The following is a 25,522-nucleotide window of genomic DNA, read 5'->3' as shown; positions in this document are numbered from 1 at the left end:
AATGGAAAACGTGACCCGGTACGACCTTGCGAACGGCCCAAATTGAATATATTTTCGAAATTTGAAAGCCCCTAAACAAAATGTTCGTAAATCACACGGACGGTTCCTAAAGTCAGTTAAAGCGACCACACATTGAGCAGCAATATAGGACGTTTGAGAGTGCCGGTATGGGAAAAACCAATCCCGGGTAAAAAACTGAAAATCCTGAACAATGGATACTTGTTGTTTCGGCTGAAATTAGGTAAAGTAACTTCCAAAGCGACCCAGGACTCGTGGTAGAAAAACAGAGAGAAAATGAAACGCGACCCGCTACGACCTCCTGAACAGCTCAAATTGAAGTGTATACACGATTTTCGGATTTTAGAGTCACAGAACAAAATTTCTGTAAATCATGTAGACGGTTCTTGGGGTCAGATAACGCGGCCACACAAATTTTGAGGAGCAACAGAGGACATTTAAGGGTGTCGGTATACGATAAACCAGTAACTAGCAACCCCGGAAACGAAGAAAAACCGAGATAAAAGAAAAATGACCCAGTACAACCTCCCGAACAGCCCAAATTGAAGGCTGAAATCGAATAGGGCAACTCATAAAGCGTTGAATACTAAAAAGAAGGAAAATTTTCTTTTTGGCGTTTTTCAATAACTTCTCATCTTTGTAAAACCAAGCAATTGGGAATGATCCAACATTAATTATGGCATTGTCGGTGAGGAAGACTCATTCCACATGCAAGTGATTAGAAGCAGCAGCAGCATGAGAAAAACAGGCAAGTTTATCGAACAGCTATTGTAATGTTTTGTCAAGCTACAGAACTAACACAAGTACAGAACAGCACAAGCATTTTTATCTGAACAACTGTATACTGCGAACTACAGTAAAACACTAGAAGAATACAAAACTGTCAAAAACTTGAAGTAAACTGTCAACATTCTGCTTAAATTTACACCACAATAGTGTTTTGCAAACTTAATATGCTAATCTTCTCATGTTGTATAGCTCAATACACGAACCATCTACGCTTGGCTGATTTTACAAGTCTTGGTTGACGTGAGAAGCGGACAATCATCGATCAGAACTCAGAAGTCATTCCCTTCAAGCTTTTACAGTCTCTAGTCCCTGAATAATGTAGATGACAAAGATTAGTAGTTTCACAAAAGACGATTAAATTTTTTTTCACAAATTCGGCATCGCTGGGCATGAAAAGGTCATCAAATCTCAGGTCTCAGTTAAACCCCTTCCACCAAAGGAAGACGCCTTATCTAAAATCGACTCGGGGTCTTGAGTAATAACAATACCACAAGAACCTCTTGTCCTCAAAAATGTATAATACACGACATGAAGGGTCTAACTATGTTAATTTAAACACTAATGTCAAACAGGACTTCTGTACAACAGAAGTCGCACATAAGAGGTCATCAGCCTGATCGGATCCCGAAAACTTGTAGACATACGAAATACATCAGTTAAGCAGACAACTTTATAGAATGCCAAAATGAAGAAACTAATCCACAAACAGGAAACCAAGGATCAAAATAGTTATGTATTAATATGATGTTCTATGCGTCATTGTAAGGCATCACTTATTCACTATAAGCAAGTTTTAAACACGGAAAAATGACACTACATGAAACTTTTAGTCGCGGAGAAAGATAACAAGCCAGTTAATCTAACTACTTAACTAACTACACGGGAAGAATAAAATTCTAGGCACTTCCTATAAAGTAACTGAGAAGGCGCATCAACAGCACTGCAAATGAAAAGCAAAATTTAAATACAACAATGTGATTCAATTACCACAAAGGCAGGCTTCTGCCTTACCTCAAAAAAAAAAAAAAAAAAAAAAAAAAAAAAAAAAAAATCCTAATAAAAACCTACTCCCTCCCATTCACTCAATTCACAGCAAGTTGACTTTGGTCCATTTTTAAGAAAAGTCAACAATGTGTGTAGTTTGAAACTTCTATCCTCGTCTTTACTCACCTTGTCACTTCACTCCACAGCCACACACCAGTCCATCTCCTCCCCACCCCACAAACCCATCACCCATGACCCACTGCACCTTCCTCATCGCTCTGTCGGCCGCCCTTACCACCATTACCAGTGCGGCAGCGCCTCTATATCGCCAGCGATATTTACTCTCCAACGCCGATCTGCTCAACTCTCTCCTCCATGGCCCCACCTGAAATACTTACCCACCCTCAAAACCGCCACAACGGCACAATCTACCCGAAATATTCCCATCCACCTGAAAACCACCCCTCAACGACTCAAAAAAGCCCCCTGTCCTCGAAAACCCAATCCCCACCACCCAAGAAATCCCGTTCCCCACCCACAAAAATCCTAGAAACCCTAGATCTAGGGGTTTTATGGGTGGGGAACTGGGGATTGGACTTTAAAAGTGAAGGATGACGTCATGGTGGTTAAGGGAGAAAATCGACATTGTAAGGTGTCATCAGGTTGGTGCCTTGGTGGTCGTCGGTCATGTCGTAGGGTGAGGTGGTTACGAAGGTGAGTGGCGGTGGGAAAGCTATTGTCAAGAGTTTAGGGGAAGGTGTGGTGGTGTGAACTGTGAAAAGTGGTATGAATCCACAAGGGACAGTTAGGACTCAGCGAGACCAGATACAACCATTATAGACTATCCAGTATCCACATCCGTAACAAAGGGACCATCAAATACATTCACATACAGGGTGATAGTAGTGTGATACTACTAATTCTAATTGCATCAATTTCCCACTTCCCAGTTCCCAACTTATTTCAGCTGTAAAACACAAAAATCGAGCATCAATCAGCCTAGCACGACAAACACCACTTCATAACTACAAATCTTAAGCTACCCACTGCATACCACCTAAACCTAGGCAAGAATGGACGGGGACTAACATGGAAAAGCAACATCATCATGAACTATATATCGATACCAAATTACCAACTACGCGTCATACTAGCAAAAAAATACTCGGCAATCAATAAATTTCATGTAAAGTAACAAGAGTAAACAAACACAAACATATTAACCAAACAAGTGAATATATAAGCCACTCACCAAAACTTGATTAAACCGTCCCAACCACAAGTCGCGACCTTGCTAGTTTCCAATGGATGCCACTCACATCCAATGCAAACACCCTCATGACACTTCATAGACCTAAAAACCTTACATGTCTTCCAATTCCAATACCACATTTTCCCCTCACCGTCTCCCGACATAACAAACCGTCCATCAGGTGAAAAATTAACCTGACAAGCATACCCAGCCGCGATATGTCCAGCAAACCTCTTCTTCTTATTAAGCTGAAACCTCTCCCTAGTACTATATATCAAAATCTGATTATCCAAACTCTGAGCAGCTAACCAATTACTATTAGGGTGCACTGCAATAGACGGCATTGAATGCATATGAGGCTCACTAATATACTTAATAACAACAGGTATCCCAAATTCCCAAACCCTAAGACTCTTATCATCACTAGACGTTACAAAACGACGATTATCATCAACAAAAGTAATAGTATTCACTGCACCTAAATGCTGATCATACTCTTGAGTAATCTCCCCACTATTCATATCCCATTGTACAATTTTCTTATCACTCATCCCCGCTAACAAAACATTCTGTTTATCATCATCTGGGTTTAATTTCACAACATACGGAATCTTCCCTGTCGAAAAACTCGATATCACCTTCCCTGTTTCAGTATCCCAATACTTTATATTCTTATCATACCCTGCACTCAAAAACTTACTACCATCATTAGTAAAACAAATATCTCGTACCGCCTTTGAATGTCCCATATACGTCCTCATACATTTCCTAGAATTATACACATCCCAGATTTTCACCTTAGTATCCATCCCAGCTGACAAAATCAAATGCCCAAATTTCGGAAAAAATCGAATCGCGCTCACACCCTTAGTATGTCCACTCCAAGTATGCTCCAATCGTTTCGGAATATAACAATGTTCAACATCCGCTTTCTTATCTTTAGGCGGTGTAATCCATGACCTTCCTTGATAATCCCTCTCTTCTTTCCCATGAAACATACTCTTTTCCTCGAAAATCTCGCCTTTTTCGACTTTTTCCCCTCTTTCCTCAGCTTTCTTCTTCGCATGTTCTTCCGCATACTTCTTCTGCTCTTCCGTCAACTCCTCCTGACCCACATTACCCTTCTTCCCCGCCCACGGACTCTTCCGGTTCCTCGACAGCCACGTGTCGGTAGCAGGATTATCCTTATCATCATCATTTTCAATTGCATCATCTTCATCGATTTCTCTCTTATTTAATACGCGGCGTCGCTTGTGTTCCGATTGCGGGATATTGAACACGGTGACGCCGCGGTTTGTTTCAAGTGAATTAAGATCGCCGACGAAGTGAGTAGCGGAAGGGTCGGCGGCGTAACCGAGAGACTGAAAAGTATTGTATTGTTCATCGAAATGAAACGAAGCGATTGAAGCGTCTTCGACGGAACCGAGTTTATGATTACGGAGACCTTGGGCTAACCCGTCTTTTGCAAACGGGTGGGCTGGACCGTAGATTGGGGCCCATAGTTGGTCGTAGGTTGGGTTGTAGGTGACCACATGTTGGGTCGGGTCGAGTGGTTTGGTTAGGGATCCGGATGAGGATGTTGGGTCGGAGGAGATTAGAGAGAGGGCGGTGTCGTCGACTTTTGGGGCGGCGGATTTGGTTGGGAGTTTGATTATTTGGGTTTCCGAGTCGGAATCGGAATCGGAGTTGGAGGTTGGGGAGTAGGATTGGAGTAAATCCATGGAGTTTGATTGATTTGGAGAGTTGATGATAAACCCTAATTTTGATTTTGATTGATTTGGGGGGAAAAGGAAGGAGGATGCAAGAGAGGGGAGAACCGGAGATTTATGGAGTACAACTTTCGTATTTCCTAAATCTTATAGGACAATGATATTAATGTTTTGCGAGTATATAGCCGATAATTTTAAGAAAATTGAACTCAAATATTTAGTTCAACTCAAATTAAGCAATCACAAAATCTCATTGAAGACGGGCGATATCCGTCACAAGCTTGTGACGGATACCGTTTCCTCTCACAAAATGTTCATTGAGAGATGAGTGAAGAAGCTTGATGAAGTCTTGCACACTGTCTCCCCTCTCCTTTTTGTGAGAGGTCGCATGCTCGCGACGAGTTATTAATCATCACAAGCTTCAGTTGCACCAAAACGGACACGGACACGACACGGACACGTGATACGGCATCCCATGAAATTTAGGACACGGGACACGCTATTTAAATTTAATAAAAAAACATATTTTATGGTTATAAATAACGTATGACTTTATTTTTGTATGTATTTGATACTAAATTTAGGTAATTGAAGGTAAAATTTGACCTTTAACTATAACTATTTCTCATTTCCCACCCAAACCAATCTTCTAATGAATCTCTTTTGACAATTTATTCCTCGTCTAAATTATAACATATTTAGGCATGTGTCCAACGAGTGTCGGGTGTCCGGGTGTCGGACACGGGATGGCTAGTAAGGAGGAGTGTCCGTGATACCTAGGTCACAAGCAAGACTAGCTGGCAATCACAATGACGGTAAAGCGTAAGCTATGTCGTACAATATTCAATGTAAAAAATGCTTGTCAAACTAGAAAAAAGATGGTTTTGATTCGATTCTGGAATATAAGCATGATTTCAAGTGGTAGTGTAACTGGATTGAGAAATATCCCGAAAAAAATGCATTCGATTTCAGTCTCTTGATAGCCGTAAGAATGTAAAATCACTGTTGTGAATTGATCTCAAGCCGTGGAGTATAAACCAAACACCTCCAAGCCGCGTAAATTGTAATTGAGCTGATTCACAAATAAATCTCCACTCATAACTGTTGGAAGTAATGCAAAGGCTAGCACTGTCGTCTAGATAAATTACATTGTAGAGAAGCCTTCTATTGCCTCGTAAGAGAATCTCTACACTCTCTCCACTACTTGCATGTTTATAGCCACTAACATCATGTTTGACCCATGTTTATGGGTATTGGTTATGCCATTAACTTTGTGGTTATGATCAGGGCCGTCTCGAAGTTTTCGGGGCCCCTGTACAAAATCTAAAGATGGGGCCCTATATAACATTTTACGAAACTATTTTATAAAAACAATGAAAAAAAAAGACATAAATGTTGGTATTTGGTTTTGAACTTGAGTGTTGTGTTTAAAAATCTACTTACTAACCACCAAGACACTAGCTTTCAATAAGTTTTTAAAGGCCCAAAGTTTATTTATCCTTATTTTACTTTGGTTTTCTGGGCTAAATATTTTGGGGCCCTGTGCAGCCGCGCGGCCCGCACAGGCCCAAAGACGCCCCTGGTTATGATGTCCATTTCTACCACTATAAATATGAGAATGTTGTAGTATTTGACATACACATCTTCATATATCTTTACTACCTTCTCTATGATAATTTTGAGCATACCATATGAATTCCAACTCCTAATAGTTGAGTACACAACTTTTAGGAGTGTTGTGTGACCTTGGGGGACGACGCCTATATCGATTTGTACCGTAGTCGGGGCGATTTCGTTTCTCATTCAGTGGCCTACATACCACGACACAACATATATTCTCTCAATATATCTTCGCCCCTACAGTGACCTATATTTCCAACAATAACCAATCCAAATTGTTATTGAGATGATACAACCCACGTAAACTGTTTCTGAATTGATACACAAATAAACCTTCACTTAAAATTAATATAGTCGACTCACGACTTTGATCATACAAACTTATCCTAACAATCATCCTAATGAATAAAAACAATAATAATCTACTAAATAAATCAAGGGTTCTTCACTTTAATTCTCAATTTCCTTCCAATATGCGGGGCCTTAGGATGAACTGGTCGTTTACTAGAATCACTTTGCTCGACTTGAACCCAATTCATGACCTTAAGGATAAGACTTTTCGGCACTTTCCGAACATCAACATCTGCTTTGTCTTTCTGATGCGAAATAAATCTCAACAGAAATAGATTCGCAGGAAATGAACAGATCGAATGCAGTTGAACAATCGATGAACCTGTTGCGTTTAACGATTCTGGGTTTAATTAACGGATTTGGAGATTTTTATGTGTTTTTTTGTTTGATTTGTAAATACCAAAAACAGTAAAAGGGATAAGCAGACACCAAGTTAGACCTATAACTTGATGAACGAGATTGGCTAACCAAGAACTATTGGTTCCAATCGAGTAACAATTAGGAAACGTGTTAAACGAATGACTGAAAGGAAGAAGGGATAGAATTGAGGAAAAATTGAATAGAATTTTATTGATAATGAAACTGGTACAGAGGATACGATTATATAGGCATGAATACAATATTTACTTCCCTAAAGCTTAGCCTATATAAAAGGAACTAAATACAATATAACCATAAATGGTTAAGATACATATGATACACATGAGACGTAATAATATCCCAAAGTTCTCGATATTATTCCGTAATACCGTTTATCACTCCCCCTCAAGTTGGCGCACTTGGTGAGCTAATGCCCAACTTGGATCGAAGAAAACGGAAAGCTTCACCTCCCAATGCCTTTGTAAAAATGTCTGCCACTTGGTCTTTACTTCGTATATAAGATGTCGAGATTGTCTTATTCAAAATATGATGTCGTATAAAATGACAATCCACCTCAATGTGCTTCGTACGATCGTGAAAAACCGGATTTTTAGCAATACTCAATGCAGCCGTATTATCACAAAACACTTCGATGGGCGAATCATGTTCAATACCGAGTGATTGGAGAAAGGACTTGAGCCAAATTACTTCACTGGTCACTGCACCCAATGCACGATATTCCGCTTCTGCGCTAGATTTCGCAACGGTTGTCTGCTTTCTTGCTTTCCAAGAGATTGGTGATTTGCCCAACATTACAAAGTACCCAGTTAAGGACTTCCGTGTCAAAGGACATCTAGCGTAATCTGAATCCGAGTAGCCTCGTAACAATAAATCTGAATCTCGCTCTATCACAATTCCTTTGCCCGGACTTCCCTTTATATATCGAATGGCCCTTAACACTGCATCCCAATGTTCCTTCCTCGGGGCATGTACAAATTGCGACAAAATATGGACAACGTAGACTAAGTCGGGTCTTGTTATGGTCAAATAAATGAGTCGTCCAACAAGTCGTCGATATTTAATGGGGTCGTGTAACAAGTCTCCATCAGCCAAAGCTAATTGATGATTGGGTTGGATAGGAACATCAATTGGTTTTGCACCCTCCAATCCTGCTTCTTGCACAATTTCTAAGGCATATTTTCGTTGACTAAGGAAAAGCCCTTTGGAACCGGTTGCAACCTCGATCCCCAAGAAATATTTGAGCCTCCCGAGGTCTTTTATACCAAAACTACGATCAAGAAATAATTTGAGACGGCTACTTGCGACATCGCTATCACTTACAATGATCATATCATCAACATAGACCAAAATTCCCATAAAAATTCCATTTTTATTGTAAGTGAATAGCGAGTAGTCGGCCATAGATTGAACAAACCCATACCTTGTTAATGAATCCGTCAATTTAGCAAACCAATTGCGCGAAGCCTGCTTTAGCCCGTACAAAGATTTCATTAATTTACAAACTTTGGTCGAGCCTCCCCTTTCGAAGCCAGGCGGCATTCGCATGTAGACTTCCTCATCTAAATCGTCGTGAAGAAAGGCATTATTAACGTCTAATTGGGTAATGGACCATCCCTTTGAAATAGCCACAGCGAGCAAACAGCGAACACTCGTCATTTTCGCAACAGGAGCAAAGGTTTCATGGTAGTCTACTCCCTCAACTTGGGTATAGCCTTGGGCGACCAATCTCGCTTTGTATCTTTCAATTGTACCATCCGCTTTATACTTCACTTTGTATACCCATCGGCACCCAATGGGTTTTTTATTTTTGGGAAGATCCACAATTTTCCAAGTCCCATTCATTTCAAGAGCATCGAACTCTCTTGCCATTGCGTCTTGCCATTCCTTGATTTTCGAAGCCTCGTTGTAATTTCGTGGCTCACGAATTGCATCCACTTTGGCCAAAAAAGTCCTGTAATTACCAGAAAAACAATCGGTGGTAACGTAATTAATCAAAGGATAACGAGTACCTTTCTTCTTGGATGACGATTGAAGCGAGTGAGCAGTGACAGTGGAGTGTATGAGCTGAGCTGATTTGCACACATAATCTTTCTTCCAAAAAGGGTCAAACTTCTGACGGGCACCTCTTCCTACTGCTTCTGTATCAATGACACTCTCCCCCGTAACCGACTGCTCAACATTATCTGAAAGGGGTATGTTTACTGCCTCATTATCGAGACCTTCATCCACTTCTTCCTGGTCTATTTGCTTTGTTCCAGGAACATGCAAAATGTCTCCCTGTACTTCATCCAATCCGTTCTTGTCCTTTTCATGTGGAGTATGACACTCATCCACAAAAGGCGTAGTGGCAGGTGGATTAAGTGGTTTAATTATATTCTGATGGGTGCACTCAACATTTGCATAATGAAAAACGTTCTCATGGAAAATTACGTCTCTTGACTCGAAAATACATTTCTTATTTAAATCGTAAACTTTCCACCCTTTCTTGTTACTAGAATAGCCAACAAAAATGCACCTTTTTCCTCTTTCACTAAACTTATCTTTGGGTTTATCTTTATTATGCGCATAACGAACACACCCGAAAACCCGAACATTGTCCAAAACAGGTCGTGTACCGTATAAAACCTCATAGGGAGTTAGCCCGTCAAGTAGACGAGTTGGTGTCCTATTTATTAGATACGCAGCGGTTAGGACACATTCCCCCCAAAAATCAATGGGTAAGTCACCTTGGAAACGGAGGGCTCTCGCTCTTTCTAATATGTATCTATGTCGTCGCTCTACCCGTCCATTTTGTTGTGGGGTATCAACTTGGCTAGTCTGAAACAACATACCGTGTTCATTGTAAAATTCTTTCATAGTGTTTGACAAAAATTCCGTGCCATTATCGCTTTGCACCACTTTTACCTCTTTTCCAAATTGTGTCTTAGCCATTTTACAGAAATTAATCATGAGTTGACTCACTTCTCCCCTATCCCGCATTAATCGAACCCAAACATGTCTACTTCGGTCATCAACAATAGTAAGGAAATAATGTGCTCCCGACAAACTTTTAGTATGATACGGCCCCCAAATGTCGCAATGAATTAAAGCAAACAAATCCTTACTTCTCTTATAATTTGACTTAAAAACCGAACGAGTTTGTTTGGCCCGATAACACGGGTCACAAATATTATTTGAATCCCAAGACAACGTAAAACCAACTAAGTCAGAAAAAAGAGGTAAAATACTGCTAGACGGATGTCCGAGCCTTGCGTGCCATAAGCGTGAATCGATGCTTGTACTCGCCTTCGCCACCATATCTTTGTTGCTCAACCTTGAAATAATAAACTCCGTCATCAGTGCTCACCCCTCCCAATCTTCATCCTCGTAGATTGGTCCTGTATTATACAATGATCATTATAAAACGTCACGACACAATTATTCTCGGTAATTAATTGTTGTATAGAAATTAAATCACAGGTTAGTGACGGAACATAAAGCACGTCTTTAAGTGTAAAATTGTCATTTAATGTTACTCGTCCATGTTCTTGCGTCACGATTTTTGACCCATCGGGTAGGCTGACCGTGGAGACCTTTCCTTGCCAAATATCATCTAGCAATTCCCGTCTACCTGTCATGTGATGCGAACATCCGCTATCAAGTAACCAACGACAATATTTGTCATTTTTCATACATGTTTGACTGATCGTTTTTCGGCCTTATTATTCAACAGACTACGTAATTGTATCATCTCATCAGCAGTAAAAGCTTGACTTTGGGACTCTCCTTCTTTCACAGCAGCGGCATGTGCCTGTTGGTTGAAACCACCACGGCCTCTACCACCTCTACCACGGCTTCCATGTCTTCCACGGCCTCTTCCTCTGCCTTTGATGCGTAGCTTTTCCCAGCAATTGTCTTCCGTGTGCCACAATTTATTACAATAGGTACATCGTATCACTTTTGTGTTCTCACCATCTTTGGCAGATTCACCATCGCTATTGTTCACACTTCCTGTAAGTCTCACGGCCATGGCTGCTTCGGCCAACTCCTCCTTTTCTTTGGTAATAGCGCGGTGACGTTCTTCACGCAAGACAATAGCATAGACTCGACTCAAAGAGGCAACCTCGTCTTCCATTAATAAATTGGAACGAACATGGCCATAAAGATTATTGTCGAGACCCATCAAAAATTGATGGACTTTCTCTTCTTCTTTCTCTTTAATTATTGCAGCCGACGCACCACAAGTGCATTGAGGAACGGCACTGTAATTTGCCAATTCGTCCCAAATGCTCTTCAATTGAGTATAATACTCAACCACCGACTGATTCTTCTTTTGCTTGCATTCGTTGAGATCGTTTTTGAGTTGGTGGACTCTTGGTGCATTACCGGTTGCATACCTGTCACGTAACTCCTTCCATATCTCCACTACGGTTCCCGAAAAAGCTATGCTAGGATGAAGCTTGGGATCAATGGCATTACGTAACCATGCTTTGACCATTGCGTTACACTGCCGCCAAGCAACAGCCTCAAGGGTCTCTTCCTCGCCTTCCAAAATCACCGGTTTCTTGACGGTACCCTCGATGAAATTCAGTTTGTTTTTAGCATCGAGACCGTTCCTAATAGCATCCGCCCACAAGGCATAATTATTCCCATCGAAAATAATTTGGGATAGAGAAAGATTGGGGCTTTCACTTGGATGAAGGTATAATGGTGAAGAAGGGGGTATGGACTCATATTTTTTATCAGATTTAATGGGAATTCCGTCTTCCTTTGTCATCGTAATGATCTTCGTGGTGAAAGAAAAAAAGAAACCAGGATTAAACCTGCTCAGATGCCATGTTAAACGAATGACTGAAAGGAAGAAGGGATAGAATTGAGGAAAAATTGAATAGAATTTTATTGATAATGAAACTGGTACAGAGGATACGATTATATAGGCATGAATACAATATTTACTTCCCTAAAGCTTAGCCTATATAAAAGGAACTAAATACAATATAACCATAAATGGTTAAGATACATATGATACACATGAGACGTAATAATATCCCAAAGTTCTCGATATTATTCCGTAATACCGTTTATCAAAACGCGTCCTAATTAATCACTAGTTTTGGATCGAACGCATCAATCCGACTCAGTAATTGCACACAGCAAATACCAAACAAAGCAAACAACTTTTATTTTTCTTAAAATCAATCGTAACAATGATAAACTGAAAATGGCCTTTAAATAGCCTTACAAATCCTATAAAAACTGAAAAGAGCATCTCAAAGGTCTAAATAATTGCCATACTTATTAGGCAATTTAAACCCCCTACTAAATAGCATTTAAACCTCCTAATTGATGCAATTACTAGGCTAAGAAACTTCCTAATAAGGCTCAAACTTTCAGCTTATTCCAACATTACAAAATTATAAAAACAAAAGTAATAAGTTGTAGATGGGCTTTTCTTAATTCAATGAATTCAATTCAACGAATGGAACTGTTTGATACCGCTATGCCCATGCCCAGGCTTACCATACTCATATGGAACGTGTTCAAGTAAGGCTCACGTCTTCAATGAAAGCTCGAGATGCATTTAATCATTCCCGAGATTCCTTCCACCGTCCCCCAAATAATCATCGGGAATGCCTTGAACTGATCTCCGACATGCATTGAATCCGCTCCTCCATTGACCCGTATCCAACTCGTATCACTTTCGACTTTTTCATCCCTGTCTCAAGCACCTTTTCTATGAATTCCATGAACCAATTCCTGGTTTCTGTCTCTATCTCCCGACACAATTTCACCATATTGCTCAAACAACCTGACCCGACACCAGGCTGTTTGTTTTCATCATTCTCATTATTACCGTTATTATTACATTCGTTAGGATGAACTTTTTCCGATGCCTTGGATTGCGATCTCAGTACCCCCTTCCATTACTTGCAGAAAATGATGCAATGGACTTGTACAAGGCTAATCTTGTAACACTACGGATTTTGTTATGTTGTATACTCGACCGAGTAGAGCCTACTCGGCCGAGTAGTGTTAATTGTGGAGTCTGTTTTGGTTCTGCCGAGTAATACTCGGCCGAGTATGGAGAATACTCGACCGAGTAGATGATACTCGGCCGAGTATAGCCTTACTCGACCGAGTATCCGGTCTGGCGAATGTTATTTTATCGGTTTGATTAGGGAATGTTAGGGTTATTTTATATTCGACGTCAGTTTCTAAAACATCACTTCCAACCCTAATCATTCTACGATCTCTCCCTAATCACTCCCTAATCATCCCCTAATCTCGTTGTGTGTGCAAATCGTCGTGATCCTTGCGTGTAGTCTCTTATTCTACTGTTGGTAAGTTTCATTCCCTTGTCATTTGTATTCTTTTGGGGTTACTGTATATATGGAATTGGGGAAAATGGGTTTGTGCAATGTGTAATTGTATTATGTGATTATTGTTGTAGGTGACGATGTGATATTTGTTATGCATTTGTATGGTTGATTGCAGCGTAAGCGGATTGCGAAAAGGTAGGGTTTCTCCTACTCAGTACTGTTAATTGATTGAGATTGCATATGTTCATAATTGTTGTTATCTGCTGATCATCGGAGGATGGGTGTGGTGGAGACTGTGTGGTGTGGTTGTGTTGTGACGGTTGTGGTGTTGTGACAGCTGTGATGCTGTGTGTGTGTGTGATTGTGGTGGGGTCACTTGCGGGAGTGGCTTCACACCCTAGTTCGCCCTCCGTGGAACCCGTCACGGGAGGGGATGTGCACATTAAGGGACAGGGATTGTTAGTCGCTCGTTGATGAGCTGGACTAGGTGGGGATGGGCTGCGGTCACCCACTGGCGGCGAGGATTACCTGTTGCGATGGGTAATCTGGCAGGGCTACACACTTCGGTGTGTAGTCGGTTACTCTGTGAGATCGATGATCAACTGGTTGTATTGTTTGTTGTCTTATATTGATTGAGTAGTACTGACCCCGTGTTGTTGTTTTGTAAAACCTGCGGTGATCCATTCGGGGATGGTGAGCAGATTGTGACAGGTGATACATTTATTGAGCTTGGGGCAGTCATGGGAGAGTCACCACGCTGGATTAGATGACACCATCATGAGCCTTAGTTATTGTTTTGGTAGTTGTTGCCATTTGGATAATTCGTTTATTAGATTTTGGAGACTATGTAACTTTTATAATTACGTACATTAATAAATGTGTTCGGACTGTTGCTTTTGATATATACTAACCTCGGGCAACCGAGATGGTAACAACCTTTCATGCTAGGGTAGTCCTGGTAAGGTACCTTGGTATGAGGGGGTGTTACAAAGTGGTATCAGAGCCGAAGATTCCGGCACCTAAACAAATGAACCTAATGAACTTAGGGAGTCTAAATAAAATGAACCCGGAGAGAGTTGTTTGGAGCTACCGCAAAGACTTGGGAGACGTCCCGAAGTCGCACTAAGGCCCTTATAATCTCAAGCCGGTCACATGGGGGGAAAATTTTGTATGTTGAGTCATGTGTGTGTAATACTTGTAACTTGAGCCTTGTATAGTTGTTGGATGAAATGAAAGGATCTGACCATGGTGGTATATGAAAAAGGAAGTGCGTAGTTGCGTGTGACAGAACCTGAAGCATGTTATGTGGTTACTGCTTGGCTTTTGAAACGGGGTGTGGAGTGTCATATATAGATGGAAAATCTTGTTTAATTGTGTTAACGAATGTGAAATAATTGGAGTATATGTAATGTGAGGTAGGATGTGTTTATATGATCATGATGATGTTAATGTTTGGTTTGTTGGTAGTAGCATGTGATTAAGGGCATGTGTCTATATATATATATGAATGTTGTGTTTAAATTTGCATGTGGGTATGATAAGAGTTCAATTATGTACTAGTTTATTGAAATATCTTGTTGTTGTCATTGCCTTATATATGCATGTTCAAATTGTTTTGGTTGAGAAAATTTGATTTGTATGAAAACCGATTACGGAAGGGTTGTCTTAAAACTGTCATAAGTCGAGTTATAGAAATTATATTGCTGTGATTCCAAGTTGAGGTGATAGCTTGTCCTCTTAAGATTCTAACGATAGGTCACACGCCCAGAATGACCAAGTAACGAGTGAGATATGACTGTTTTACGAAAACTGGACGGTCTTTGAATCTGCGAGATACTCGACCGAGTAGTCCCTACTCGGCCGAGTATCTTTTATACTCGACCGAGTATTCCATATTCGGCCGAGTAATATCTCTGTGATAATACTGTTTAGCGTCTGGAGTCGTGAACTCGGCCGAGTAGTCTCATACTCGACCGAGTAAGGTCTACTCGGCCGAGTATTTCCAATACTCGACCGAGTAATCCTTCTGCGACAATTGAGTTTGCTTCTGGAGTCGAAAACCCGACCGAGTAATATAGTTACTCGACCGAGTACCTTGTACTCGACCTAGTATGTTACGTACTCGACCGAGTACCTCTTTGGGCGGCCACTTTGAGTCGGTGGCTATGTTCTTACTTTTGTTTTGAGCCGGTGGCTATGTTTTTACATTGTTTTGAGTCGTAGGGTATATACACATGTATGTTTTGAGTCTTAACGCATTCTTTTATATGTGAGACGGTCTTGATACGTAAGTTACCGGAAGTTATGACATGGAGAATGATGGCTTATGAGGGACATGTGTTGGGTAAGGAAGACATGTGTTAATATGGTTGTGAAGGATAGTGGAAAAAGAAAAGGGAAGAATGATGAGCTAATCGAGGTAAAGAGCATGTTTTGTGAGATATGATGAGTGATATAGTCGTGTGTTGAGTAGTATAAAAGTAAGTGTATATGGGCAAGGGTGATGTAAGTGTAAAGAAGCATGAGAATGGAAGATTGAGATAAGGGATACTAATGGTGGCATATTTGGATGTGTAAGGATTTATGGAGGAAGACAGTTAGGATAGAGTTGCTTAAGGATATATGTAATGGAAGGTTGTTGTAAGAAGATAGGAAAGAGAGGTGTATAGTGAGCTTAAAGGAAGTTATATCGCGATGTGGATTTGTAGATAGTGGCAAAGTTTGGGAAGTGGGAATATCAAGGGGTGAGCCTAGTGTGTAATTCTTTGGACAAACGGTATGGAGTGAATTTTGGTTTTTAGAGATGCGAAAGGGAGATATGACTAGTTGAAGAGTAACTGTTAGTGCGTGGACTTGATGGTGACAAGGGTGAGTGTGAAGCAAGATAAGAGATGACAAATGATAAGAAGAATGATAAGATATTGATATGAATTAATGGAATTAGGGTTGTGGAGCTATGGAAAATAAACAAATGACTAAAGAGTTAGGTAGAAAGAGAAAGGAGATGACTTATTATTTGGCATTATTGAGTAAAAGGGGGGAAAGAGGGATGGAATAAGTTGAGAGAACGTTGACCGGAGTTAAGGAGCATGAAGGTAGGAAATTATGGAAATGTACGATAGCCTCACTAGGGGGTGTGAGTTGATGGTCATATAGGAGAGCAGGACGACATGTTAGCCATGGGTTTCGAGGTATTAAGGGAATAAGGAGCTTGTAGAGTGTTTGCAGGATCTGAGATTTTGGTGGAGAGTTAGGTAACGATATGATAAAAGATAGAATTGGGATTAATGTTGAGGTAAATTTTGTTGATGGATTGGATGTTTGTTATTTGGGATGATAACCAAAGAGAGAACACGGATTGTGATATTAAGAAGTGATAGTAAGAGAGTAGTCACATGAAGGATGTTGGTGTCATAGTATTGTCACTAGTGGTTGAGGATGATGTTACTTTAGGGAAGCTAGTTGTTCTAATGAGGTTGATTTTGTAGAGACCAGATTGATATGTATGGTTGTGAGAGAGAGAGAGAGTAAAATGTGGTTATATGAGACGGTTGTTAGTAGTTGAGTATTAATGGTATGGTTACACTTGGCGGGGGGTGATGGTTATGCGAATGGGAGAATATGTTATGAGGGGTGTACGAGTTAAGCTCGGGTGAGAGGTAACTTTTATCAAGTGGTAACTTACGTGATCAGGATTGACTAGTTGGATATGATTATGGGTCTAGGATGTGTATAAATGTTTGTGAGAGGTTCTGACCTCACGAGAAGCGGTATGGTGTGATAGTCATAAAGTTGTTATATGAATGTTTGTGATATATGTTGGGTACGACGATCTAATGGAATGAGGTTAAAAAGGTAATAATTTGATTGATCTGGCATGGATAGTTAAAATCGTAGGTGTATTGATGATACATGTTTATTCCGTGAAAAGGTATGGATGATATGCATGAGATTCTTGTATGTTTATTCCGTATAATATGTTGTGTTATGATCGAGTAAAGCAATTTTGAGTAAGTTTTCTTGTCCAGAGAGTTATACTGAGTTAGTGTTTGTGGGAATTATATGTGGGTGTGATGTTTATCGATGTGGTTGTTGTGCCTCGGGTGGTGATTCGGGTACGGTACTTCATGTTGTGACGCGGGCATTTTCGCGCTGCGGTGCGGCTGTTGGTGGCGGTGTTGCGATGCCGTCACCGGTTGTGGCGGAGTATACGGGGTGGTTACGATTTGAGTTTCGAAAGTACAGACCAATTATGCACATATTGTTGTTTTGTTGCTGTTGTTTCTCATGAGTTTCGGTTAGACATGTAGACTGTTGTTTTGTTGTTGATGTTTTCTTTACCAGGTTAAGTTTGGGAGTGAGGGTAGAGTATGATATGAAATAGAGTTGTATATGTTTTCGTTGTTGTCATGGTATAGTGATATTCTGTTGATGGGACACGTTTGTGAGAGGTTGTTACGGTAATTTTGATCTTGTTCTAGATAAGGCTTTGGTAGACATGGTAATGGCAAGCGATTCGTGGAGTATAGCCTTACTCGACCGAGTAGATGATACTCGGCCGAGTATAGCCTTACTCGACCGAGTATCCGGTCTGGCGAATGTTATTTTATCGGTTTGATTAGGGAATGTTAGGGTTATTTTATATTCGACGTCAGTTTCTAAAACATCACTTCCAACCCTAATCATTCTACGATCTCTCCCTAATCACTCCCTAATCATCCCCTAATCTCGTTGTGTGTGCAAATCGTCGTGATCCTTGCGTGTAGTCTCTTATTCTACTGTTGGTAAGTTTCATTCCCTTGTCATTTGTATTCTTTTGGGGTTACTGTATATATGGAATTGGGGAAAATGGGTTTGTGCAATGTGTAATTGTATTATGTGATTATTGTTGTAGGTGACGATGTGATATTTGTTATGCATTTGTATGGTTGATTGCAGCGTAAGCGGATTGCGAAAAGGTAGGGTTTCTCCTACTCAGTCCTGTTAATTGATTGAGATTGCATATGTTCATAATTGTTGTTATCTGGCGATCATCGGAGGATGGGTGTGGTGGAGACTGTGTGGTGTGGTTGTGTTGTGACGGTTGTGGTGTTGTGGAGGTGTGATGTGTGTGTGTGTGATTGTGGTGGGGTCACTTGCGGGGTGGCTTCACACCCTAGTTCGCCCTCCGTGGAACCCGTCACGGGAGGGGATGTGCACATTAAGGGACGGGGATTGTTAGTCGCTCGTTGATGAGCCGGACTAGGTGGGGATGGGCTGCGGTCACCCATCAAGGCGAGGATTACCTGTTGCGATGGGTAATCTGGCGGGGCTACACACTTCGGTGTGTAGTCGGTTACTCGTGAGATCGATGATCACCCCGGTTGTATTGTTTGTTGTCTTATATTGATTGAGTAGTACGACCCCGTGTTGTTGTTTTGTAAAACTGCGGTGATCCATTCGGGGATGGTGAGCGATTGTGACAGTGATACATTTATTGAGCTTGGGGCAGTCATGGGAGAGTCACCACGCTGGATTAGATGACACCATCATGAGCCTTAGTTATTGTTTTGGTAGTTGTTGCCATTTGGATAATTCGTTTATTAGATTTTGGAGACTATGTAACTTTTATAATTACGTACATTAATAAATGTGTTCGGACTGTTGCTTTTGATATATACTAACCTCGGGCAACCGAGATGGTAACAACCTTTCATGCTAGGGTAGTCCTGGTAAGGTACCTTGGTATGAGGGGGTGTTACAAATCTTCTCTTGGATGTATTGTTGGGTTCTGTGTTTTGGAATCAAAAATCCATTGAGTTAGGCCCAATCTCATGTAGGATTGAGCTATCTTCTTTGGTCTCGGGTTTGATTTCATTGGCTGATGGCCGCTTGGACTGACATCACAAACAGCCTGATCCGACACCAGGCTGTTTGTGGCATGTTTTGGTCCAAAGCATGGTGGGTTGACACGAGGCACAGTCAAACCCGGCCTCACTCCCATCACTACATTTGGGTTTGCACAGGCGAGGATGCGTTATTTCGAGTTTGGTTTACTTAGATGTGTTGTTATCAAATTGTTTAGGAATATGGCCAGTAGCCCAGTATGCCGACAATAAACATCCGTGTTGGACAAATGGGTTGGAACGAAATGTGACCGCCTCCAAATGTGATCAAGTTATTCTAGACGTTGAGGCGTCTGTTAATGTACTCTTTCACTCTTCTAACTCGAGGACACGATCTTCTAAAATATGATCACCATATCTCATTGTTTCGGATATAAATATGAAAACCGAATGCAGTCCGAATACAGAATCAACAAGGAAACGACGCAGGAGTTTTTTTTTTTTTTTTTTTTGACAGCAAACAAATAGCATAGCTTACAAAAGAGCTTCATGAGCAAGATTATGAGCTATCCTATTCACCCCCCTAGGACAAAAACTAAGAGAGCAACAGTGAAAACGAGATGCAATAGACTTAAAATCCTGGATAATGCAATTAATAGACGCAATCGCCTTCTCCGCTTCAGCAACCTGCATAACCAAGGTAAGACAATCCGTAACCAGTCTAACATGAAGATATCCTTCGTTTAAGGCCCATTTTAGCGCCATGATAGCAGCGTGTCCTTCGGCATGCAGAGCAGAGGAGGCAAACGAGCGAGCGTGAGCAGAATTCCTTAAGGTCCTATTACCATCCAACAAGCACCACTCCATGCCAGAACTTCTATCAGCCCTCCAAGCAGCATCACACTTGATAGTGCAAACATTATTGCACCCAGGTCCACCAACAATCCAAGAGGGAAAAGAGTTCCTAATACTCTTTACTAATTCAAATTCAGGAGATAAGTCCAACAAATGCGCTTGAGGAAGGCTAGCGTCCTTACTGCACGCCACCTCATTCATACATCGAATGTCACCAAGTATAGAATTGAAAGCACCCATAGGCCAAGGGCGGCGGTTCCTGAAGACCATATCATTCCTACAACACCAAATTCTCCAGAGAGTAGCGATAAGGGGATAAAGGAGGGAGTTAGGATCAGGGCCATTTAAAAAATAGGTCACCCAGTTAATGACCCATACCCTAACATCAATATCCACCCCTCCCGTGATTCTAATTCCTAAAGGGCAGCCAAACCATAGAGCCTTTGCAAAGCTGCAATCTCTGAAGAGGTGAGAAATAGATTCCACACAAGGAGATAAGCCATCGCAAAGAGAACAGGAGGAACGCCAATTCAAATTTTGTTTGAGGAATTCAGAACCCACGGGAAGGGCATTAGCCATAAATTTCCATAAAAACACCTTTAGTTTGCTAGAAATAGGCAACTTCCAGAGCTTTGATTTGCAAAATGCAGCGGTCAGCAACCGAGGTATGCCCATTAGATAAGGCCATTGCAGCAATGTAGTATCCCGACTAGACAGTGAAAGCACCATGTTTAGAAAATTTCCAATAGAATGAGTCATTCGAAGGATAAGACGGGATATAGGTTCCGAGGATTTTCTTTGAAACTTCCTCCCCCGGATCAAAACCGAGAGAGGAGAGATCCCATCTCCTATGATTATCATGAAGGTCACCAACCAGGAGCGTAAGATCCGTAGGAGCATTAATAAAATCCCCGCAAAGATCCTGAAGACTAAAGCCCTCTATCCATTTACTCTTCCAAGCATTAAGACGAGAAGACGAGCCAATAGTCCAAGCAATATTGCTGTAGATAAGATCGGATCCCCATACAAGGCTTTTAAGAGCCCAAGACGACGCATGTGGGGCCTTCCAACGATTCTGGAATAAAATATCATCTTGAGCACCAATCTTGGGACCAATAACTTTACTAATAAGGCTTTTCGGGACACTTAAAATTCTCCAAGCAGACTTAGCAAGAAGAGCTTGGTTAAAGCATCCAATATTGCGAAAACCAAGACCCCCTTCTCCTACAGGCGCCTACTAAGGAAATCTTTACTACACCAATAGAGTTGGTACATGGATTCATAAAAAAGAAGAAAAAAAAGCTGGTCCATTAAGGAGTTAATGTGAGTAATCGGACCGAGAAAAGCTTGCAAAACAAGAAGCAAACGGGACCGTATTAGAAAACATAAAAAATCTAAAATCAAACATATTTACAATGGTAGAATATGGCATACAGGATAACTACCTAGTAAGCTAGTTTCGAGTAGAACGCGTCTAACACAGTCCTTCAACTGAGTGCAAACTGGCATCTTGTTTCAACATAGCTCTCAACATCCCACAGGAAGGAACCAAATGTGACCGCCTCCAAAACAAGCCTCTTCAAACCGGTAAACCCGATCTTAATGAGTTCATCCCTAGATGAATCAATAGTACCCTGAGGTGTAAGCACTACCTCGGGTTTCCCAAACAATGCTTCGGTGTGCTTCTCAATGATTGTGACCGCTTCCTTTGATCGAATTGTGGCATATCTTGCAAGAGTTTCAGAATCGAATCCCATCACATAGCTTCTTAGACGAGATGGTTTTAGATCAGACCCAAACCCTCCTGGGCTAACACCACCAGCCCATGTAGAAACCTCTGGGTGTGACTGTGGGCCAACATCTTCTACCACACTTTGTTCAATAACTTCATTTTCTCTCTCGGATGCCCGTTCAGGAAGTACCTTCATGGCCTTCTCGAGTTGAAACCTCTGGTCAACACGCTTGAGGAAGTAACCATACATTACTGAAGCAGCATACACTTGTCCAACTCGAAGCTTGCTGATTTGTGCTATTGAAGTCGAATCTTCCAACCGGTTTCCGAGAATAAGAGCAAGATGGTTTTCGATCATTTCATATGCCTCAGGAGAGTGAACCTGTGCTAGATTCCCATCCACATTAGGCCATACGTCGACACGGCCACTTGGATGAGTTGAAGGTGAAATGATGGAAGGGATTAAAGAAATATTTGCAGACATGAACTTCTGCACAACCAATGTGTACAAGATTTCTTCCAATGCTTTTCTCCGTTCATTGGCTTTAAGCTCTGCAATCCTCCTGATAGCAGTATTGAAACATCAGAAACCAAGAAGTATCCTATGACAAACAAGTACCGACTCTTTTCATTTAGATTTACCCAACTTACATATGGCATTAACTTTAAGAAACGGGCAAGTGGGGACAGGGGAGGGTATTTAGGTCAAGTAGAGGGAGAGGATAGTAATGGAATAAATCAAAATGGAGCCAATGGACTCATTACTCTTTGGTTATGGATTATAATGGAATAAATCAAAATGGCTCACTAAAGTGGTTGTGCTTCTTTCTTTTGTGAAGTAGCAGTCCTTCGATGCAGTTCTCGACGCAATTTTCATCTTAGGTCATTCGGAAACAGCCTATTTGTGTTGCTAACACAAGGGTAAGGCTGCGTACATCCGATCCCCCCTCCCCTACCCCGCAATTTGCGGGAGCCATTGAGGCACTGGGGTAATGTTGTTGTTGTTGTAGAGGGAGAGGATAGTAAAAGTAAAAGCCGGTTGAGTGGTGGACAGTGAGACTCCCAAACTTTTAGTGGGTATGTTTGTACATTTTTAAGTAAATTTACCACGAAGCAAAACTGTATTAAATTGGTTTAAATAATATTACCTCTAATATCCATGTCTGACACTTGGGAATCCAACATATGTATGACCCTTGCTTACCTCATTTTAGACCAAATACACGAGACTTTTTCATAAAACAACCAAGTACGACATTAGGAAACACTACCCACGTAGGATACTTTTAATCGAGTTGAGTAACATAGTGTAAAACGAAGAGACTGATTCCATATAATCCATGACGAAAGTTGTATTGGGTATTTTAGTTTAACAAAACACTAACCTGTATAGCACCAGCTCAGTGCCAGAAGGAGATTGGTCTTCCTTATTTTTTTCAGCTTCAAGATCAGTCTGCAACTGCTCAAGCTGCTGGTCTACGGCAGCAGGTAAGAGATGTGGGTGGCTCGCCAAAATCTGAGACAAGAATTGGCCAACTGGCGACTCCAGCTGAAGCGGTGCAATTGGTGCCTCAGACTCGGAAGATGATGCCCTAACCATGAAGCTCTTCCTGCTCCGTAAAGGCACCCTTCCAACCCCAAACTTTGCATGAAATGGAGAGGCCGACTACATATCGTCAAAAACAGAGAAAAAAAGTTAGATTCATGGGCCTAAGTCCAGGGTAGCTAAATACAGCTCAAAGTTCATATGGAAACCAAAAATAAACTCAAATAGTCAAATATGATAATCTCCACCCATTCCCTCCAGATACTCTATTTCATGACAAAATTTTAATAATGTCCGACTCACGAGTCGCATTCGACACTGGTAGCCAAGTCTCAGAACCGTAGGCTGAGATATAGCACACCCCTATAGGCCACAACATATAACCCATCCCTAACTAGCAAAAATAACACTCTACTCAGCATGCAATGGATCAACATAAATGTTCTAAAATCACTAGTTTCACACAAGAGACATTGTAAAAGTACATCACAAGTCCACAACGTAGATCACTTAAATGAAGCAGATGAAGATTATTAGAATACTGATTGTGCTTTCTGACAACGATATCATTTCAAGATCACCTGTTCACCACTTAAAAAGCAAAATCCCGCACCACCAGGTCCTCAATTCAAATAAAAGAAAAAGCTGATCACCAACATACATGGAAGCTACTACCAACTACAATTCGCTTAAAAACATTATAGCCTTACACTCTGACTTCCAAACAATCAGAAGCTGCCTACAGCACAAGACAGTGCAAAAGTTTTGAAGTCTCAAACAAAAAGAATTCCATTCAGCTTTTCTCAAAGTTAAGCTCTCCATCAGTTCCCTCTGTAGTCCAACATATGGTTGTTCATCCCTTCATCAACAAACTACCCAACATTTCTGATACATTTCCAGCAGCTAACTTAATACTAAAACAACTTACTTTGTGCTCATGTACGTTAAGGGGAAATATTGCATCTATTAAATTGAACAGAACATTTTAAACCTTTCCGTCATGAAACTTCAAAACAGCTCCTCATCAGATAACTTAATCTCTCCCTAAGCACTAAGGCCAATTAAATTTCTGACTAATTTTCTTATTCATTTACACTTATTTGACAACTCTGACAATCACAGACTAAAAAACACGCTTCCACAACGGTGAAAATCCTCAGCACCCCACACAAAATTTGCCATCAAAACTCCGAAAACGCTAAATTCTCACCAAAACTCAACCAAAAAATCTCACAAATACGATCTAGAACAGGACATTTCGACAAACATGCCTCGGATATTACATTTTTCACTCCCAACAAAGCTTAAAACAACTTAGAATTCATTGTCTTGGAATTAAAATGAAATAAACAAAAATGGCAAATTCTTACTTCTTAAGAAGTTCATCAAGCATCAATTCAACACAATCACAATCACATACTCATTCATTCATATACAAAGGTGAAACTACATAGATCTAATAACAATAAAATCAAACAAAACAAAAACCTAGAAAAGTTAAGAAAACACACCTTAGATAAGCGATAATTAGCACTTAATCGAACCAAATTGTTACCATTACAAACTGAAATTGAAGGTCTTGATGCAAATTTGTTCGAACTTGCGATACTAATTGGCAATCTAAGCACAGCTGCGGCCTCCATCGCAATCTAAAAACCAAAACACACACAAATTCGTAAGATTTTACCTAATTTGAAAATGACAGAATTAATGGAAAAAATTGGGAGTATTGAACAGTATACCTGAGAAGATGAAGAATCGAATTCGGAAAACCCTAATTCCCAAATGAAAATAATTGAATGAAACGCGTTGAAGAGAAGAAAGACAAATTGAGTTAATTATTTACGAAGGAATTTTCTATTTCTTTTTCTTTTTTCTTTTTGTTGCGTGGAAATGAAGTGGAAATAGCAAATGATTTATTTCGCACGAGAATACGAGATGTTGAAGGGAAATAACGGTATTTTAATACGGTGTTAAGATGCATGAAAATACAGTTATGTCCTTGGAGTGGGTAATGGTGAATAGGTGACAATTAGACCTGGTAAACGAGTCAATCGTGTCGGGGTCAGGACGGGTCAGCTTGGATCGGGCCAGTTCGGGTCTCTCTTTGATTTTGGGTTACTTCGGGTCGCGCATTTCGGGTTTCAGATTTGTTTCGGGT

General features: G+C 40.8%; 4 protein-coding genes across 5 annotated transcripts; all 4 read right to left on the bottom strand.

Annotated features, from left to right (window-relative positions):
* Positions 1–754: 754 nt before the first annotated feature.
* Positions 755–4,911, bottom strand: LOC141592698 (uncharacterized). 2 transcript variants are annotated; one of them, XM_074413464.1, is made up of 2 exons: positions 3,044–4,911; positions 755–1,116 (listed from the first exon to the last, which is right to left on the bottom strand). In XM_074413464.1, the coding sequence occupies exons 1-2, from the start codon at positions 4,762–4,764 to the stop codon at positions 1,110–1,112; spliced, it is 1,728 nt and encodes a 575-aa protein (XP_074269565.1). In that variant the 5' UTR covers positions 4,765–4,911; the 3' UTR covers positions 755–1,109. The 2 variants fall into 2 exon arrangements, with proteins under 2 accessions (XP_074269565.1, XP_074269566.1); XM_074413465.1 differs by lacking the exon at positions 755–1,116 and having other exon boundaries at positions 3,040–4,891.
* Positions 4,912–10,771: 5,860 nt separating this feature from the next.
* LOC141590587 (uncharacterized) lies at positions 10,772–11,860 on the bottom strand. The gene has a single exon (XM_074411163.1). The coding sequence runs from the start codon at positions 11,858–11,860 to the stop codon at positions 10,772–10,774; it is 1,089 nt and encodes a 362-aa protein (XP_074267264.1).
* A 7,902-nt stretch (positions 11,861–19,762) lies between these two features.
* LOC141590586 (uncharacterized) lies at positions 19,763–20,812 on the bottom strand. The gene has a single exon (XM_074411162.1). It carries the CDS (start codon positions 20,810–20,812, stop codon positions 19,763–19,765), a length of 1,050 nt encoding a protein of 349 aa, XP_074267263.1.
* A 558-nt stretch (positions 20,813–21,370) lies between these two features.
* LOC141592697 (UV-B-induced protein At3g17800, chloroplastic-like) lies at positions 21,371–25,317 on the bottom strand. Its single transcript, XM_074413463.1, has 4 exons — positions 25,104–25,317; positions 24,873–25,010; positions 23,201–23,481; positions 21,371–22,378 (listed from the first exon to the last, which is right to left on the bottom strand). Exons 2-4 carry the CDS (start codon positions 25,002–25,004, stop codon positions 21,571–21,573), a joined length of 1,221 nt encoding a protein of 406 aa, XP_074269564.1. The 5' UTR covers positions 25,005–25,010; positions 25,104–25,317; the 3' UTR covers positions 21,371–21,570.
* Positions 25,318–25,522: the final 205 nt, after the last annotated feature.

Source organism: Silene latifolia, chromosome 7 (genome assembly GCF_048544455.1).
Source record: "Silene latifolia isolate original U9 population chromosome 7, ASM4854445v1, whole genome shotgun sequence".
Lineage (NCBI taxonomy): Eukaryota > Viridiplantae > Streptophyta > Magnoliopsida > Caryophyllales > Caryophyllaceae > Silene > Silene latifolia.
This window is presented reverse-complemented; position numbering and strand designations above follow the sequence as displayed.

Bases quoted from the DNA above. Each gene is read 5' to 3' on its own strand.
- LOC141590586 (XM_074411162.1), bottom strand. From the start codon at position 20,812: ATGGTGCTTTCACTGTCTAGTCGGGATACTACATTGCTGCAATGGCCT.
- LOC141592698 (XM_074413464.1), bottom strand. From the start codon at position 4,764: ATGGATTTACTCCAATCCTACTCCCCAACCTCCAACTCCGATTCCGAT.
- LOC141592697 (XM_074413463.1), bottom strand. From the start codon at position 25,004: ATGGAGGCCGCAGCTGTGCTTAGATTGCCAATTAGTATCGCAAGTTCG. The intron at 23,482-24,872 runs GTGTGTTTTCTT...GACGATATGTAG, and splicing joins CTAATTATCGCTTATCTAAG to TCGGCCTCTCCATTTCATGC. The intron at 22,379-23,200 runs GTTAGTGTTTTG...TACTGCTATCAG, and splicing joins ACTGAGCTGGTGCTATACAG to GAGGATTGCAGAGCTTAAAG.
- LOC141590587 (XM_074411163.1), bottom strand. From the start codon at position 11,860: ATGACAAAGGAAGACGGAATTCCCATTAAATCTGATAAAAAATATGAG.